This window comes from Meriones unguiculatus, chromosome 4 (assembly GCF_030254825.1).
Source record: "Meriones unguiculatus strain TT.TT164.6M chromosome 4, Bangor_MerUng_6.1, whole genome shotgun sequence".
Taxonomy (NCBI): domain Eukaryota; kingdom Metazoa; phylum Chordata; class Mammalia; order Rodentia; family Muridae; genus Meriones; species Meriones unguiculatus.
Window position 1 is genome coordinate 61180993 of NC_083352.1, and position 14474 is coordinate 61195466.

Consider the following 14474-nt stretch of genomic DNA (forward strand, 5'->3'; position numbering starts at 1 on the left):
GCGCATAAATTCACTGCAACATTTTAAAATAGAATATAAAATTCAGTTCTTGACACTAACCATGTTTCAGGTACTCACAGCCACGTACAAACTCAAGCTACTGAACAAGAGAGATTCAGGACGTTAAGGACAGTGCAGAAAGTTCTGCTAAAGAGTGCTGATGATCAGTTGAACTTGACTGAGTCCACGAATGTTCCTAGGAGCTGAGTTCTTAGGAACAGCAATGTCAGTGTTTGCCAATTGTAGAGTTTGACTCTCTGAAGAATTGCTTGAGGACTCTGGATTTTCTTCACAGCTTCTCTTAGGTCAGCTTAGGTCAGTAGAAAAACCTGTTTACAGACTACATGAATAAATGAATGGATGAATGAATAGTATGTACCTTAATTTCTGCCCTAATTTACCTATAAGATATTAGTGCTCAGAAAGCAATAATGCTTTTCTATTTGTTTATTTCTTTTGTATTCTCATGGAGATTTTTGAGAAGAAATATGTGTCAGCAGGCCAGGCAAGGAACTTTGAGGTTCCTGTGGAGCCACCAGAAATAAATGTGTAAAACAAAAACATCTGTCCAAAGGGAACTACAGTATTCATGCAGAAAAGCGCCAGACCCAAGAAAGCAGCATACACTAATCAAAGCTCTTGCACACACAAAGTGGAGGCTCCAGGAGAAGCCTTGAAAAATCACACAGCCTGACGCCAATTTCATGGTATTTTCTACTGTAAATTTGCTAGAAAGCAATATAATGGCAAAGAGAGCAAGCATTTAACTGCACACAGTCTGTGCCATTCATTCGGTCCTGGAATCCCCTTCCTCCATGTCCTGTGACTCAATCTACCATGCCCAGGAGCTTCTTGGAAAATAAAAGTTTCAAAGCCCTAAATTCCAAAAGAGCCAGTAGAATTTTACATACAAAAAAGGAATCCCATTAGTGCTTCACCAATGATCTCCTAAAAGCCAAGCAAAGAAAGCTACACAGCTTTTGAACATGCTCTGTTTCCCATGTGCACTGACCAACAGCCACAGAAAGAGCCAAGCTGCTTCATCTCTACAGTTCACTTTCTCTTAGCAAAGGTCCGAGAACAGAAGGCCAGACAAGCAGGGAGCAGCTGTGGCCTGCTCTTATGAATGCCCTCTGCTGGTTCCCTGGCCCCCTCTTATTGTTTCAGACACATTCTCAATGAGCTCTGAGTACCAGTTCCTGGGAAGAAATAACAAGGAAAAGCAGTCTCCTCTGTGTCAACACCACTGTGGCAGAAATGTCTAGATGCTTCTCTGAGGTGTTATAATTAGAAATTAAAATAAGTGAGCCTTGCATTCAACCTCAAATTGTTAATCTGCTTTATTTTTATTTTAATTATGTATGACTATAGGGAACTCTTTAATGTGCTCTGGACAAGAAATTATACCAGTTCTATCTCATGAGCCAAGTAATCCTAGTGCTGCTGTTTAAGCCAATAGATCTGTTGATGAGTTAGTCTGATGAATTAGTCATGGACTTTTAGATTCAAAACCTGTTTCTGCACACACAGTGCTAACTCTGAGGACACAGGAAAGAGGGATTAAGAAAATTAGACTGCTTGAGTTTGAATATTTGCTTCACAGCTTTATTAGCTGTGGAATCCTGAGCAATTAAATTTTTCAAGATTTCCAAAGTGGAGATGGTGACGGTAGTGACTTCATGGCTCTCCATGCCAGAATTCAGTAGCTATTAGCTGTGCCTGTAGCAGCTAACCATAGCATCTCACTGTAAAGAATGCGTTTTCTAAAAGGTAGGGTTTGAAACATAAAAGCAAGTCTGCCTCTCAGATGACCTGCATGAAGGTAAGTGTACAAAAGTCACACACATGTAACCCCAGCACTGGGGAAGCAGAGACAGAATGCTTCACTAGCCAGCCAATACAGAATAAAGCAGCATGCTCCTCACCAATGAGAGACTGCACCAAAAGTAGATAGCCCCTAAGACCCAGCACCTATACATGCATATAAATACATGCATCTACACAAACTCACTGCACACTTGTACAATATACAAAAAAGAAACTGTCCCAGCCTTGGGTCAAAATGAGATGCTTCCACTCACTTCAAACTCAGAAGCAAGTACATTTGAAATATCTCACTGACTTAGAGTCATGAAGTGAGAGTATTTCAAACAAGACAGTTGTTTGTCACTAATGAAGTCAAACAAACAAACAAAAACCTGGCTGCCCTGGTCAAGGTCTGACTCTGCCATGGAAAAAGAGAAGAGCTGGTGCCTCCTTAGATCACAGGCACCACCTCTGTGCCCTGGAGTTTCAACAAAGTCCTTGTCTGTTTGGCAACACCAACTGGATTCCAGTTTGTTGACCTTCTGGGCACAGCAAAAAAAAAACAAAAACAAAAAAAAAAACAAAAAAAAAACGTTCTTTTGGTAGGGCAAACAAATACTGCAAGGACATGTGTTATTTTTGTGTAAATAAGATAGCCAAAGCAAGGACTCATTATTAATGTTATGAGTTACACCTTATTTTCCAACAAGGCATGATAATCTGGGTTTTAGAATAATTTGTCAACTACACACTTCAAATTATCCTTTCCTCTGCTGTAAACTCAGTCATGACAAATAACAGTATTTGGAACTTTGGAAGATGGTCGTGAACTCAGAAACAGAGAATGGTACTTAGAAAAACAGCACAATTTCATTTCTGAATATACATACAATATCACAAATAATACAAGACATGTCAAGACATGAGCACTGAGAATTAATGCTCTGGAGAATGTCACCCAGTATCCGAGTATGAAATCTAGAGAATTTCATTAGTACTCTCATAAATAAATCAAGGTTGGTTTAACTGGGAACACAGGAGATACGTGTGTAGGGACACAGCTAACCTCTAGCATTGCATACATCAGGCATGGGTTCAATATTTGCACTATTTTAAAATATCAAAAACTCTGGAAGAAAACCAAAGACCTCTGTGCATGGTCCTGGATGAACATGGTGGAGAACACTTGGAGCAAATGAGATTCAGCTTAAGCTAGACCACACACACACACACACACACACACACACACCCACACACACACACACACACACACACACACACACACCTTATATAACCATATCTCACATACTAAAGCACAGGCTTTGATTACATTTTTCTCTTGAATCTAAAGCTTAATCAAGTCTGAATACATTGCAGACAAAACTGAGAATGATCACCATGTTTTACTCACCTTTTAATCCAACCCAAACCCCCAAATATCATCTTTTCATAATTGCCAAATGGCATTATCCCAATAGTCCTCAAAGAAGGCAGTCTTAAAGCCAAAATACATACACATTTTGATTTTCACAGTATCACCTCTGCACCACTTAAGAGGGGGATTAACCTATTATAACCCTGGTGACTTAGTTTATGAATAATGTATGACAAAACACTCCAGAACTTCTACAGGGAATCTGTAAATACTCTAAGCAAAGCTGAAAAAGCATTTATTGTGAGGAGAGGGTAGAAAGGTATTTGCTCTCTCTCAGCAGGGAACATCCTCTCCCTTACATCGTAACAAAAGCCAACCAACTCCAGGCCTTCAAGGGCTAGGGCTTCAACTCTGTAAGCCTCCCAGCTTCTTCAGGGTCCTGCAGAAAACCTACTCAGGGTCCCTACTAACAGAAAGCAGGCTCCTAGAGAGCTCACAGATCCTGCCTTACTCACAGGCCGATGTGCTTGGCAACATCATCCTTTGTGCATACTCAATTGCAGATAATGAATTGCACTATGAATTGCCAAAATCCCTCTTGCAGCGATTTTCCAGATTTCCCTCCTCCCCATACCTGCACCTGGACCCACTAAAGAAAATCTCTGGAGCGGAAATCCTGGCTACTACTGTCGGGAGAGCTGGAGTCTGGAAAAATGAATCCTAATGTCCATTACATCCTCTGCCTGGTGGGTGTTTAACCCCCTTCTACATCCAGAGCAGCGGCAAAAGTAAACACTTCTTACTGAGGAAACTGACAGCATGGTAAACGCAGCCGCTAACCTGTTAGCCTTTCAGAAACATTTTTTTTTCATAATCTCAGTTGCCAAGACATCTATGGCAAAAGTTAAATACATGTAAGACACACAATCACTTTGAAAGCTAGTGCAAATGTGGCAGGGAACACTCTCCCCCTGTCTGTTCGCTTTCTCCATGCAAGGGTTTTCTTTTTTCTTTCTGACAGAGAAACATGATAGTCACTCAATCTGAGAGCTGACTTGGCAGACGAACATGGGCTCCTTAGGTCCTCTTTAATGCCTTCCTTTAGATCGTCAGGCAAGAAGGAGCTCTCGGGGCTTTTTTTCCCTCCCCAAATGAGGTTTGCAAGGCAGAGGAATGAATTAAAAACCCGAAACCTTAACAACAAAAAGTTGGTCCTCTTGGGTCCCCTAACAAGCACAAAGAAAGAGGGGAGAAAAAAATAGTTATCAGGGCACAAAGTGAAGTGGCCCGGGAAGCCTGATGCGGCAGAGCAAAGGAAAGCCCAGGCCAGGTAGGGCGCCGTGACAGACTCCACACCCCCGGCCCGGCCCGGGTGGGATGGCGAGCTCACCGCGGCGTCTCTTCCTTCCATCTTCCATCGCCCGCGCGGGGGGCCGGGTGGCGGGGCGGCGGGCTGGGCGCGCGGGGGCCGGCGGCAGCTCTTTGTTGCGCGCCCCGGGACGGCCGGCGGCGGCGCGCACCCGGCGGCAGCGACCGAGCCCGCGGCGGGCGCCCGGGCCGGCCCCCGGCAACGTCAAGGCGAGGGCGGCGGGGGCGGCGCCCCGCGGAGGCGGTGGCGGAGGAGGCGGGGGCGGAGGCGACGCGCGGCCGAGCGGCCCCTCCGCTGCCTGTTGCTTTGTCTCCTTCCGCAACACTTTTCCCACCCGGGGAAAGTGAGCGGCGCGCTCGCGGGCGGTTCCTCTCCGGGAGCGCCGCGCCGGCCGTCCCACCTGGGCCCCGGGCGCGCGCGCCCGCCCGCCCGCCCTCGCGGCTGCTCGGGTCGCGGCGCTCGCGGACACGGCCCGGGGGCCCGGGCGGAGCCTCCAGCTACCCGCCCCGGGGTGCTCGCGGCCACCTGCCCCGTAGAGACTCCAGTCCCCAGGACCCGACCTTAAAGGCCCCCTTCTCAAGGGAACAGGTCTCACAGTGATCCAGGCTTTCTGGTCCCCACCTCGTCACTGGGACTACCCGCCAGTGAAATGTCACTTCGCGGAGTTTCAATCAGAAGTGCCTCTCCCTCCATCCCTGCCCCATTTAATCCTTGCAGCGGAAACAAAAGCTGGGATCCACCCCTTCTCGGGATGTAGGTTTCAGTCTAGGAGTTCTGTATGGATGTAGGTGGCCAGTTTTCCAGGTACAAGCTATAAGGTCAGTGGCCAAGTCCCAACCAGCAACTTTCCTTTGTGCTGATTGTTATTCATGGTTCCCTGTTCACACAATTATCAGGCTGTAGATCAAAGAGCCAGGACTAGCGGAAGCAGTCTAAAGAAGGGCCAAGTGAAGAAGGCTCCACATTCTCAAGCTCAGTGCTTGCCAGAGCCACACACCTGAAGGCGGAATCATACCTGGACAGTTGTATGGGGGTCCTGTGATTCTCTTGCAGCTCTATTGTTTTATCCGTGTGACCAGTAGAAGAGGACCAAAAGAGAGACCAGCGCCAAAGGGACTAACAGGACCAAGTTTAGAGTAGGGGACCTGGTGGCCCACAGGTCAGTGTGGACTGTCTCTAAACTTAACTGCTTATCTGGACCCCAAAGCAGGAAGCAGGAAAGCCGAGTGAAACACCTACTTTTCTTGACTGACTCATCTCTATCTCCAAAGTGAGTCTGTAGTAACCACCAAAGAAACCAAAATGAGAAAGTATGCAGGGAAGTAAATCATTCCAACGTCTGAAAGCCAGCTGCTGTTTAGGGTCCCCCTCCCAGACCAGCAGTAAGGGCAGGTTTATGAGTTGTGAAGCAGCCCAGTTAAAGAGCTATAAACTCAACGGTGGATCTTCCCTTCACCCTTACAGAAAAAGGCCTCTCAGAGGCAGCCCCCGTGTCCCTGTCCTAAGTTCCTGCCTCCTTGGTCCTCCCAGCCTGACAACTGTGTTGATAAGAATCATGGCTAAGAACTGATACAAAAATGTAGTTGCTACCCTGAGACTTGGCTACTGACCTTGTGGCTTTTACCTGGAAAAATAACCCAAAATTCATAAATTCAGACAGAACCTCATATATGCTGAAAGGTGGACCTTGACTTACATAAGCTTACTAATTAAGGGACTTGGGTCTAGTCCCCAGAGAACCCAGGAGCCCAGTTCAAAGGATCACTATTGGGCTCAAGCTCGGTTTCAGTGCCTGAGAATTCACCGCTACAAACGCGGAAAGAAGGGCTAACAAGTGTCTCAGATACAGACTCTTCATACAGTGAATGCCCTGGTTCCAATCCAAAGCATCTTCATGTCACCCCAAAAGGAAGAACCAGAGAAGCAGCAATGGTCCCCAAAGCATGGATTAGTGTACGATGACCCAATGCAGTATTCTCCCAATTACTTGGACCATGAGCCAACTTCATATATGTGATATGGAAGGAAAGAGAAAACAAGCCGCGAGGAAGACACGGAGAACTGGGAAGGGTGAGGTTCTGCCCTGCGGTGTTAACACACACATATTGAATCCTTACTATGTCTCAGGGTGAAAAGCCCAGATTCTGGAAAATACATTCTTGTAATGGGAGTGAGTATTTAGGTTGAAAAATAAAAATGAAAATCAATACAAATTCCTCAAGGCTGCTAAATCCAGGAAAATTACATAATGTTTTTATTAACTACCCCTATTAAGGGACTTTCTTAAATATTTTGAAAATATTTTTTCCCCATGTGCTTTGGCTATTTTTTTTTTCTGACTGTGTAGTTCTTGCTGGCCTGGAACTCACTATGTACACCAGACCTCAAACTCATAAAAACCTGCCTGCCTCTGCTTCTCAAGTGCCCTGACCCAGCTGTGTACGTATTCTTGATTATCACTGTGGAATGATTTTTTTTAATAGCTTCATTGAGACCTAATTTATATGCCACAAAACTGACCCACTTAAAACTCACGATTCAGTAATTTTTACTTTATTAGCAGAAAAGTGCAAATGTCATCCGAGTTACTTTTAGAATATTTTGTCATACCCAAAGGAATCCTATTATCTACACCTATATTATTATCATTTATTTAGCTTTTAGAGGAGTTCTATCTTCATATCCATCATTAGGAAAAATATGTGTGATGATGGTATGATGTCAGATTTTGGAAGACCTATCAAGTTTCTTTCATAGGGTTTCAAAGTTTTCATATGCAGTGATTAGTGGAAATGTTCTTTTTTTCTTAATGAGAAATGAAGGGAACTAACTAGAAGTATGCAAATATTCTACTTGGGTGATGTCATATTAATCAAAACATTAAATTTTATACTGAAGAGCTGTTCACTGTTCTGTGTGTATATTTAACCTCAAAAGGAAAATATATAAAATTTGAATCAAGTGATGTATTCAAATTAGAATTCAGTTAGAATCAGAGGGTATTAATCTAAGACGAAACAAAACAGTCTTGAACCAAGTAAGTCTGAATACTTCACACATGAATGCCAAAGTTATAGATATTTTCTCTCTCCAAGAGCCATAAGACAAGGTCCTTATCCCAGGTGAAGCCAAGGTAACTAACTTATTTAAGTAAAGAAAGGAATGCACAGAAAAAACTAAATGTGAAAGGTTGCATGTACATATGAACCTCAGCATTCAGACACAACTTACTGGCATATTTTTATTTTCTCTGTTATAGGTTTCGACAGTTCATAAGTGTGAACTGATTTGTGTAATAAATGTAAGACATTTAAACATTTGCTCATTTTGGTCTATAGTTCAGTCTTCTTTATTTTGTTTGTTTGTTTATTTTGGATTGTTAAAAATAACCCAAGACTCTTAGAGGATACATTTAAAGAAAGAGGAGTTTGTTGCTAATTGCATACAATATTGGTCTATGGCATCCGAAGACCTTCTTTACATGCTTCTGTGTAGAGATGGGATACCCGACGAATCACACGCCAACTGCACACGGACAATTCACAGAGGAAGGGTTTGCTGTGGCATTTCTACCCCCTGATCCCACACCCGTCCATAATGGTGCTTCAACAAGTAAGTGCTGACATGAAGTTGTTCATGTCAAGGAGTAACCGTTCAATAGTACCTAAAATTGTGTTGTGCTTGAATTTCAAGAGCCCAAAATGATACTGAGAGGATATGTCTGAGCAAAATTCACCACAAATCTGGCCAATGTGCAGGGAATGCTGGATGGATAAGAGGAACGAGAAATAAGGAACAAAATTAAAAAATGTGGGTCGTGTGCTCAGGTGAATCCAAGAAATAGGAGAAGAGATACTGCCTGACTTGTGGAATTCAAAAAGGTTAGGTCTGAAGTGGCAAGCATACCCAACTCACCTTTCCCTATGACTCAAGTAATTTAGGCTAAGTATGGTAAGAAAAACAGTAATAATATGTATGCTTTGTTAAAGGCGTGGTCTTGCCATATACTCAGGTTATATCAAACTTGGCATTCTCTTCCTTCAGCTAGTGAGTCTATGATTACAGATGTGCACTAACACATCTAGCCTCCACTTATTTTTTTTATTATCCCCTATACGGATAGCTATTCTTTCACCCAGTCTTGTGATAGTTATTAAGCATTTATTATGTGCTAGGTACACTTAACTGACTATAGCAGAACACAAAATATCTCCAGGGGATTACAGTCTAAGACACTTGAGGAAACAGAAAATAAATAAGTATTTGGAATGCTTCATAATGCTGTCTTTAGAAGAAAATTAAACAATGAAATAGTAGGAAGTTTGGGGTCTGGGATAGTGGGTTGGTAGGTGCAAAGAATTTTCATGGAAGAATTCACTGAGCAGGTGAAATCTGAATAAGGGTCTAAGGCAGGTGAGGGATGAAAGTCATGCAAATGTGTAACTAAATGCTGAACTCCTGAGCTCTTCCCTGGCGGCTCAGCACAGCAAACCTATCAGCACACCCAGAGCTAAGACAGAGTAGGCCTGATGGGAGGGATCTCACAGCCTGTTTTGAGGGTCTAGGATTTTAATTTCCCCCGGAATATTTCATGTAAAGGAACAGTGTGGTCTGATTTCTTTCTTTTTCCTTCCAGGATTCCCCTGTGGGATGTGCTAGAAGCAGGGAGGTGAATTAGGAGGCTATTGAGACAAGCCCAGTAGTAGGTAGAGCTGGCTTAGATCAGATGGGAACAAAGGAGTTTGTTAAAAGTGTTCACTTTTGGTCATATGTTCAAAGGTGATGATTCTGAAAGACTGGTTCTCAGTAGCCATATAATTCACTGAGGAAAAATAACCGTATGTCTACATTTGGTTCACACCCACGCTGTGAATACTGGGCACTCACTTCTCCTACTTAACTCCCCCATGATGTCCAATTCAATACCTATATGTGGTCAGCTAAATTTCAACGAATTAAAAGAAAATTAACTTTCAAAAAACTCAAGATTTTTGTCTCTGAAGCACATTTCCCTTGTGCTATAACCACAGGTAGTTAATGGCTATACTATTTAGAGAGCAGACCTGAACCATTTCTGTCAATTCAGTCTGTTAGACACTTTGCTTCACTGAGCGCTGGGCCCAGAGAAAGGCAATGAAGAAATGACAAGTGAAAGCTTGGTCCAAAGGTGGCATAAGATCAAACCGCTTATTTTCCAAAACTGTATATAGCTTTTCAGTACAGTGCAGTCTCCTCCAGCTGATTCACTTAAGTTCTTTAACTTGATGATCATGACACATAAACTCAGTGGAAAAATCTTTTCCTTGATTATCAATATGTGATGCAATAACTACCCTGGAAATACAGACTATCTCAAATGAGCCACAAATTCAGGAGTTCAAGGCCAAAACAGGGCTACCGAAGAAATTCTAAACCAAACAAACAAAAAGATGATAAACAGCACTCCACCATACAGTGTTGCTAGGCTATTTTATCCCTGCACATCTTGTAGGCAGGACAACTTTGTGCCAAGGGTTTTGTGGGTGGGTTGGTGTGCCTCTCTCTCCACTGGAAGTCCTATCTGGCTACAGGATGTGGCCCCTTAAGTCTCAGTATCCCTTGCTGCTAGGAGTCCCAGTGGGACTTGATGTGCCAGGGTAGGTTGGGGGGGGGGCGGGGGTATACTAATGGGGGAAGTGGACTAGAAGGTGGGACTGGGAAGAGAAGAGGGAGTAGAGGTGAGATTGGGATGTAAAATGAACAAATAAATTAATGAAAAATTAAAAAGAAATAAAATGAACAGAATCTCACTATTAAGGAGTCTAACCTCTAATTCATGGACACAGTGATCCTCCTGCCTCAGCCTCCCCGGTTACTGGGACTGCAGGTGTATACCACCACACCTAGCTAAGTTAGGATAGTCTCCACTTAGGACTGGCCTATTGGGATGGACCCCAGAGCGAATCAAGGCCTATCTGACAACCTTAAATACAAAAAGCAAATATTAGCACAGGTACACAATTACAATTACATTTTTCTCCTTTAACCCACATCCTCCCAGAAAATGTTTCCATGTCAAACAATTCCTGAAAACATTTGTGAAAAAAGTCCCTGTTTCCCTCCAGACACAAACCACTTTTGCAGAACTATCCAGTGACTGAAGAGCAGTGGTTTCAAAGGTACCGTCAGCATGCAAGGGGGTTTCCACAGAAAAAACATATCTTTACGAAGAGCAACATTTTACTTTAAAATTTTCCCACAGTAGAAATGAACTATGGAAATTACCTCTTCCAGTGTGTGCTTAAATTATGAAAGTTCCTCTGAATGTTTCCAAGGAGATGGCACAGCATGGCGATGCAACTGCTCAGGGGTAAATGACCAGGGGTGCTAAAAGGATAAGCTTGCAGAATTCTGTCAACAGAGTTTGTATACGTTTAGGTGTGTGTTTATGTAGGTATGTACAGATATTTTTAAAAAGAAAATGAGTTTCTAATTAAAAATACTTGCAAGAAAACTGCATGCCTGGATGGCATTACAGGTAATTCTACAACAATCTGGGAAAAATAATACTAACTCTTTAAGAATGCTTTTTGAAGAGCAACTGGAAAAAAATTTCTCAGTTTATTCTGTAAGGTCAGAACATCTTTGGCACCCAAAGGAGATAAATACATTAAAAAAAAAGAAAGAAAAGAAACTGTAGACCAATGTTTATTACAAAACTTGATGTAGTGAAAATAATTAGCTAAGGAACCCAGCAACATATAAAATAAATAATTATCATGTACTTTCTTGTAGCTTCTTAGGTAAAACACGTACTTGTTGAAGTCCAACCCACATGAGTGGATTTGGAAACTGGGGCTTTAAGGGGGTTAATTAAGATTAAATGACGTAATAAAAGTGGGTCTCCAATCCAACAGGACTCAAGTCCTCATAAAATGAGTAAGACACACTTTGATCTGGGCTATTTAGCATCCAGAATGTAAACAAATAAATGCAATCATTTAAGCCACTCAGTCTGTGATATTTTGTCCTACCTACCAAGCAAACTATTACTATGTCATGAACAAATGGAATTCATCATATTAATGTAAATTGATATAGAATTTAAAAATCAGATAATGTAATAGTAATTGCCAAATTACTAGAACACCAAAAATGCACAAAATTAAGTATTGGGCCAATATAAAAAGCGTCTTAAAAATAATAAACATTTTTGAAAGGCTTGTCATAACAAAGTGTGCACATTTTCAATAGTCACACCTGTATTTTATGTGTTTGTGAACAAGGTTCCTTGTTGGTGTAATATTCTTGTGGAATGTATACGATTTACCCTTCTCCCACACTACCTGGTTTCAATCCTGACATAGCATTGTGATGTTTATTCTAAGCATCACCTGTCTCGAGTTTGCGTAAACATGCCACCATTTGTTCTCTAAATTGTCAATTAAAACAACCAGCCACATTGCTGAGCAATGGAGAGGATAGGGTGAGACATCCTGGTCCAGAGTGGAAGCAGGAAGCAGGGAGACGAGAGGAGGAGAATCTGGAGGAGAGGTCTTGGAATCACGTGGAGAAATGAAAGGACCTGAGATGTCACTGAAAAAAAGTATAATGGGTGAATCTGAGTGGTAGGAAACTATGCAGGCTTGGAGGTTTAGGATGGAGTAACTGTTGCCGAGCATTGTGCTCTAGGTTAATTAAATAAATCCTAGTCTCTGTGTGGTGATTTGGTTATACAGCCGGTTAGGAATAACTGCAGCTTTACTAAAAGTTATATCAATAGTAAATATTAGTAACCACAACAGATCCCCCTGGAGCTGATGTTACAATTTGTTGTGAGCCATTGGATGTGCTTGCTGGGATTTGAACTCAGGCCCCAGGAAGCACAGCAAAGGCTCTTTACTACTGAGCCATCTCTACAATCCCTCCTTCACTTTTCTATATTATTTTTTTCTGTTTTTAATTTTATTTATCTCTAGTCTAATTGTTTCCAACCGTAGTTTGAATTTCATTTGCTTTACTTTTCTCTGTCTTTTAAGTTTGCATCTTAGAAAGAGTTTAATAAAATTCAGCAGTGGAAGAAATCAAGTAAATTATAAAGTGGTTCAAACTGAATAAAACAGAAAAAAAAAAAGAACTCAGGAATCCCTCTGGAGCCAATATTTGAGACTATCTCCAGATTCTAAAAATAATCCTGCAATGATCCCTAAACTACAGAATAATCTATAATTTCCTTCCTCAGCTATATCTTTTCCATCTTTGTAACTTTAGTTTCTACCTGATGCCATGCCTTCATTGCTGAGTCATTTCGATCAGAAAAAGTTGAGTTTGTCAACTGTTATAGCCTTCAGGGACACTCTTATTTGAGGTATTAAAAAATATAAATAGATGAAGAATTTTCTTTTTTTAGGTCCCTTTTCTGAACTTGTTGGAAATGGATTTATGAGAAAGAAAGAAAGAAAGAAAGAAAGAAAGAAAGAAAGAAAGAAAGAAAGGCTCCAACAATCCATATATTTGTCAAATCAAGTCAGTTTTCTCCTAGACACAAAAGACCATATTTCCTAGCATGACTGTATCCAGTTGGAGCTCCACTACTGGCTACAGTAAATGAACAGACAACAAAAGCAACACACACCTGGAACACAATCTCCAAGACAGCCTCCATGTTCCCTGTCTAATGAAGGGGTAGGGGTTGTTAAGGCCAGAGCAACCAGACCACATCAACACATATTCCAGAAAGTTAAAAAAATAGCCCTTTGTATTGTTAAGTTGTTGAAACGAAAGATTTCTATTACAGCAGAAATACTACTATTCTTAATTAATAGCTAGCCAAAACTATGCAGAATCAAGTGAAAGCAACAATGATGTTATTATATGCTTTGAATGAATTGAATTCTGTTATCCAAAGGCAAATGGGCTAAAAACATTTAACAGTCTTACTGTGTTAAATATACAGCATTTTGGAGGGGTTAAAAATCACAGCATGAAAGAGTAATATATAATTAATTATGGTCTATATACAATTATATTAGTCTTTATAGTATAATGAATTTCAGGGAATTCTATTATCTACTCTGCTGAGTTGACTTTCATGGAATTTCTTTAATAAAGTGAACAATCTGAAATACATATGCAACCAAGGGAGTATCCCAGAAACATGGACTAAAAGATCTCCAATAAAGACACCTGGAGTGAAATTCCACAGCACCTGTCCTGGACTCCTCGGGGTGCAGCTGACATTGCTCCCTGACTTTATACCACAGTTCCACTGTTTACTGTCTAGACAGTCACAGGCCTTCTGTCAAGTTTATGAGGCCTCTTCCATTCTGAGGATTACCTTCTCAGGGTGGGTAAGCACCCAAGACAATAGATGATCTACCAGGAGAATACTTATAATAAATGTAATGGACATTTTTTTGTTATCAGATTCACTAAAGAAATTTCACAAGCAATAAACATGAACATTATTATTATTGTTATTATAAATATTCAGTCACAAATGTATCTACGCATATTTGCAAATCATTTCATTACTAAGAGTCATTATCATTCTAAACACCTTAAAGCACTGCATATTAATGACCTACTACCTAAAATGAATTATGTTTCAAGAGCTAAAAATAAATTTGATAGGTGTAAACATTTTTATGTATCTCCATTTACTACCATGGCAACCAATTAAAATAAATGTGTATAATTAGTTGTTGATAAAGCACAAAGTTACTATTAATAGATACCTGGTGTTTAGAATTGCATCTAATACAATTATTGTAAGTGTGACCTGTTTATCACCAGAACAGATCAACCCATTTTCTATTGCTGGTAATAATTTCATTTTTGCATTAGGAAGTTTTTGTTGTTGTTTTTGCAATTTGTCCTGCTTTCTCAGCTGAGTTACTTTTCTGTTGCTCTGATAAAATACCATGACTGAAAGCAGCTTAAAGA

At 41.2% G+C, this 14474-nt stretch overlaps 1 protein-coding gene across 5 annotated transcripts in view; it reads right to left on the bottom strand.

Moving 5' to 3' along the window:
* Psd3 (pleckstrin and Sec7 domain containing 3) overlaps window positions 1–14474 on the bottom strand; it is a 475055-nt gene that overhangs the window by 413592 nt on the left and 46989 nt on the right. For 2 of the 5 annotated variants that reach the window (XM_060381871.1, XM_060381870.1), the window contains exon 1: window positions 4572–4700. The exons of the other annotated variants lie outside the window; for them this stretch is intronic. In XM_060381871.1, coding sequence (XP_060237854.1) covers window positions 4572–4592 — 21 coding nt within the window. In that variant the 5' untranslated portion in view covers window positions 4593–4700. Of the gene's footprint in view, window positions 1–4571; window positions 4701–14474 lie in introns of those variants that run through there. 5 annotated transcript variants of the gene reach the window in all.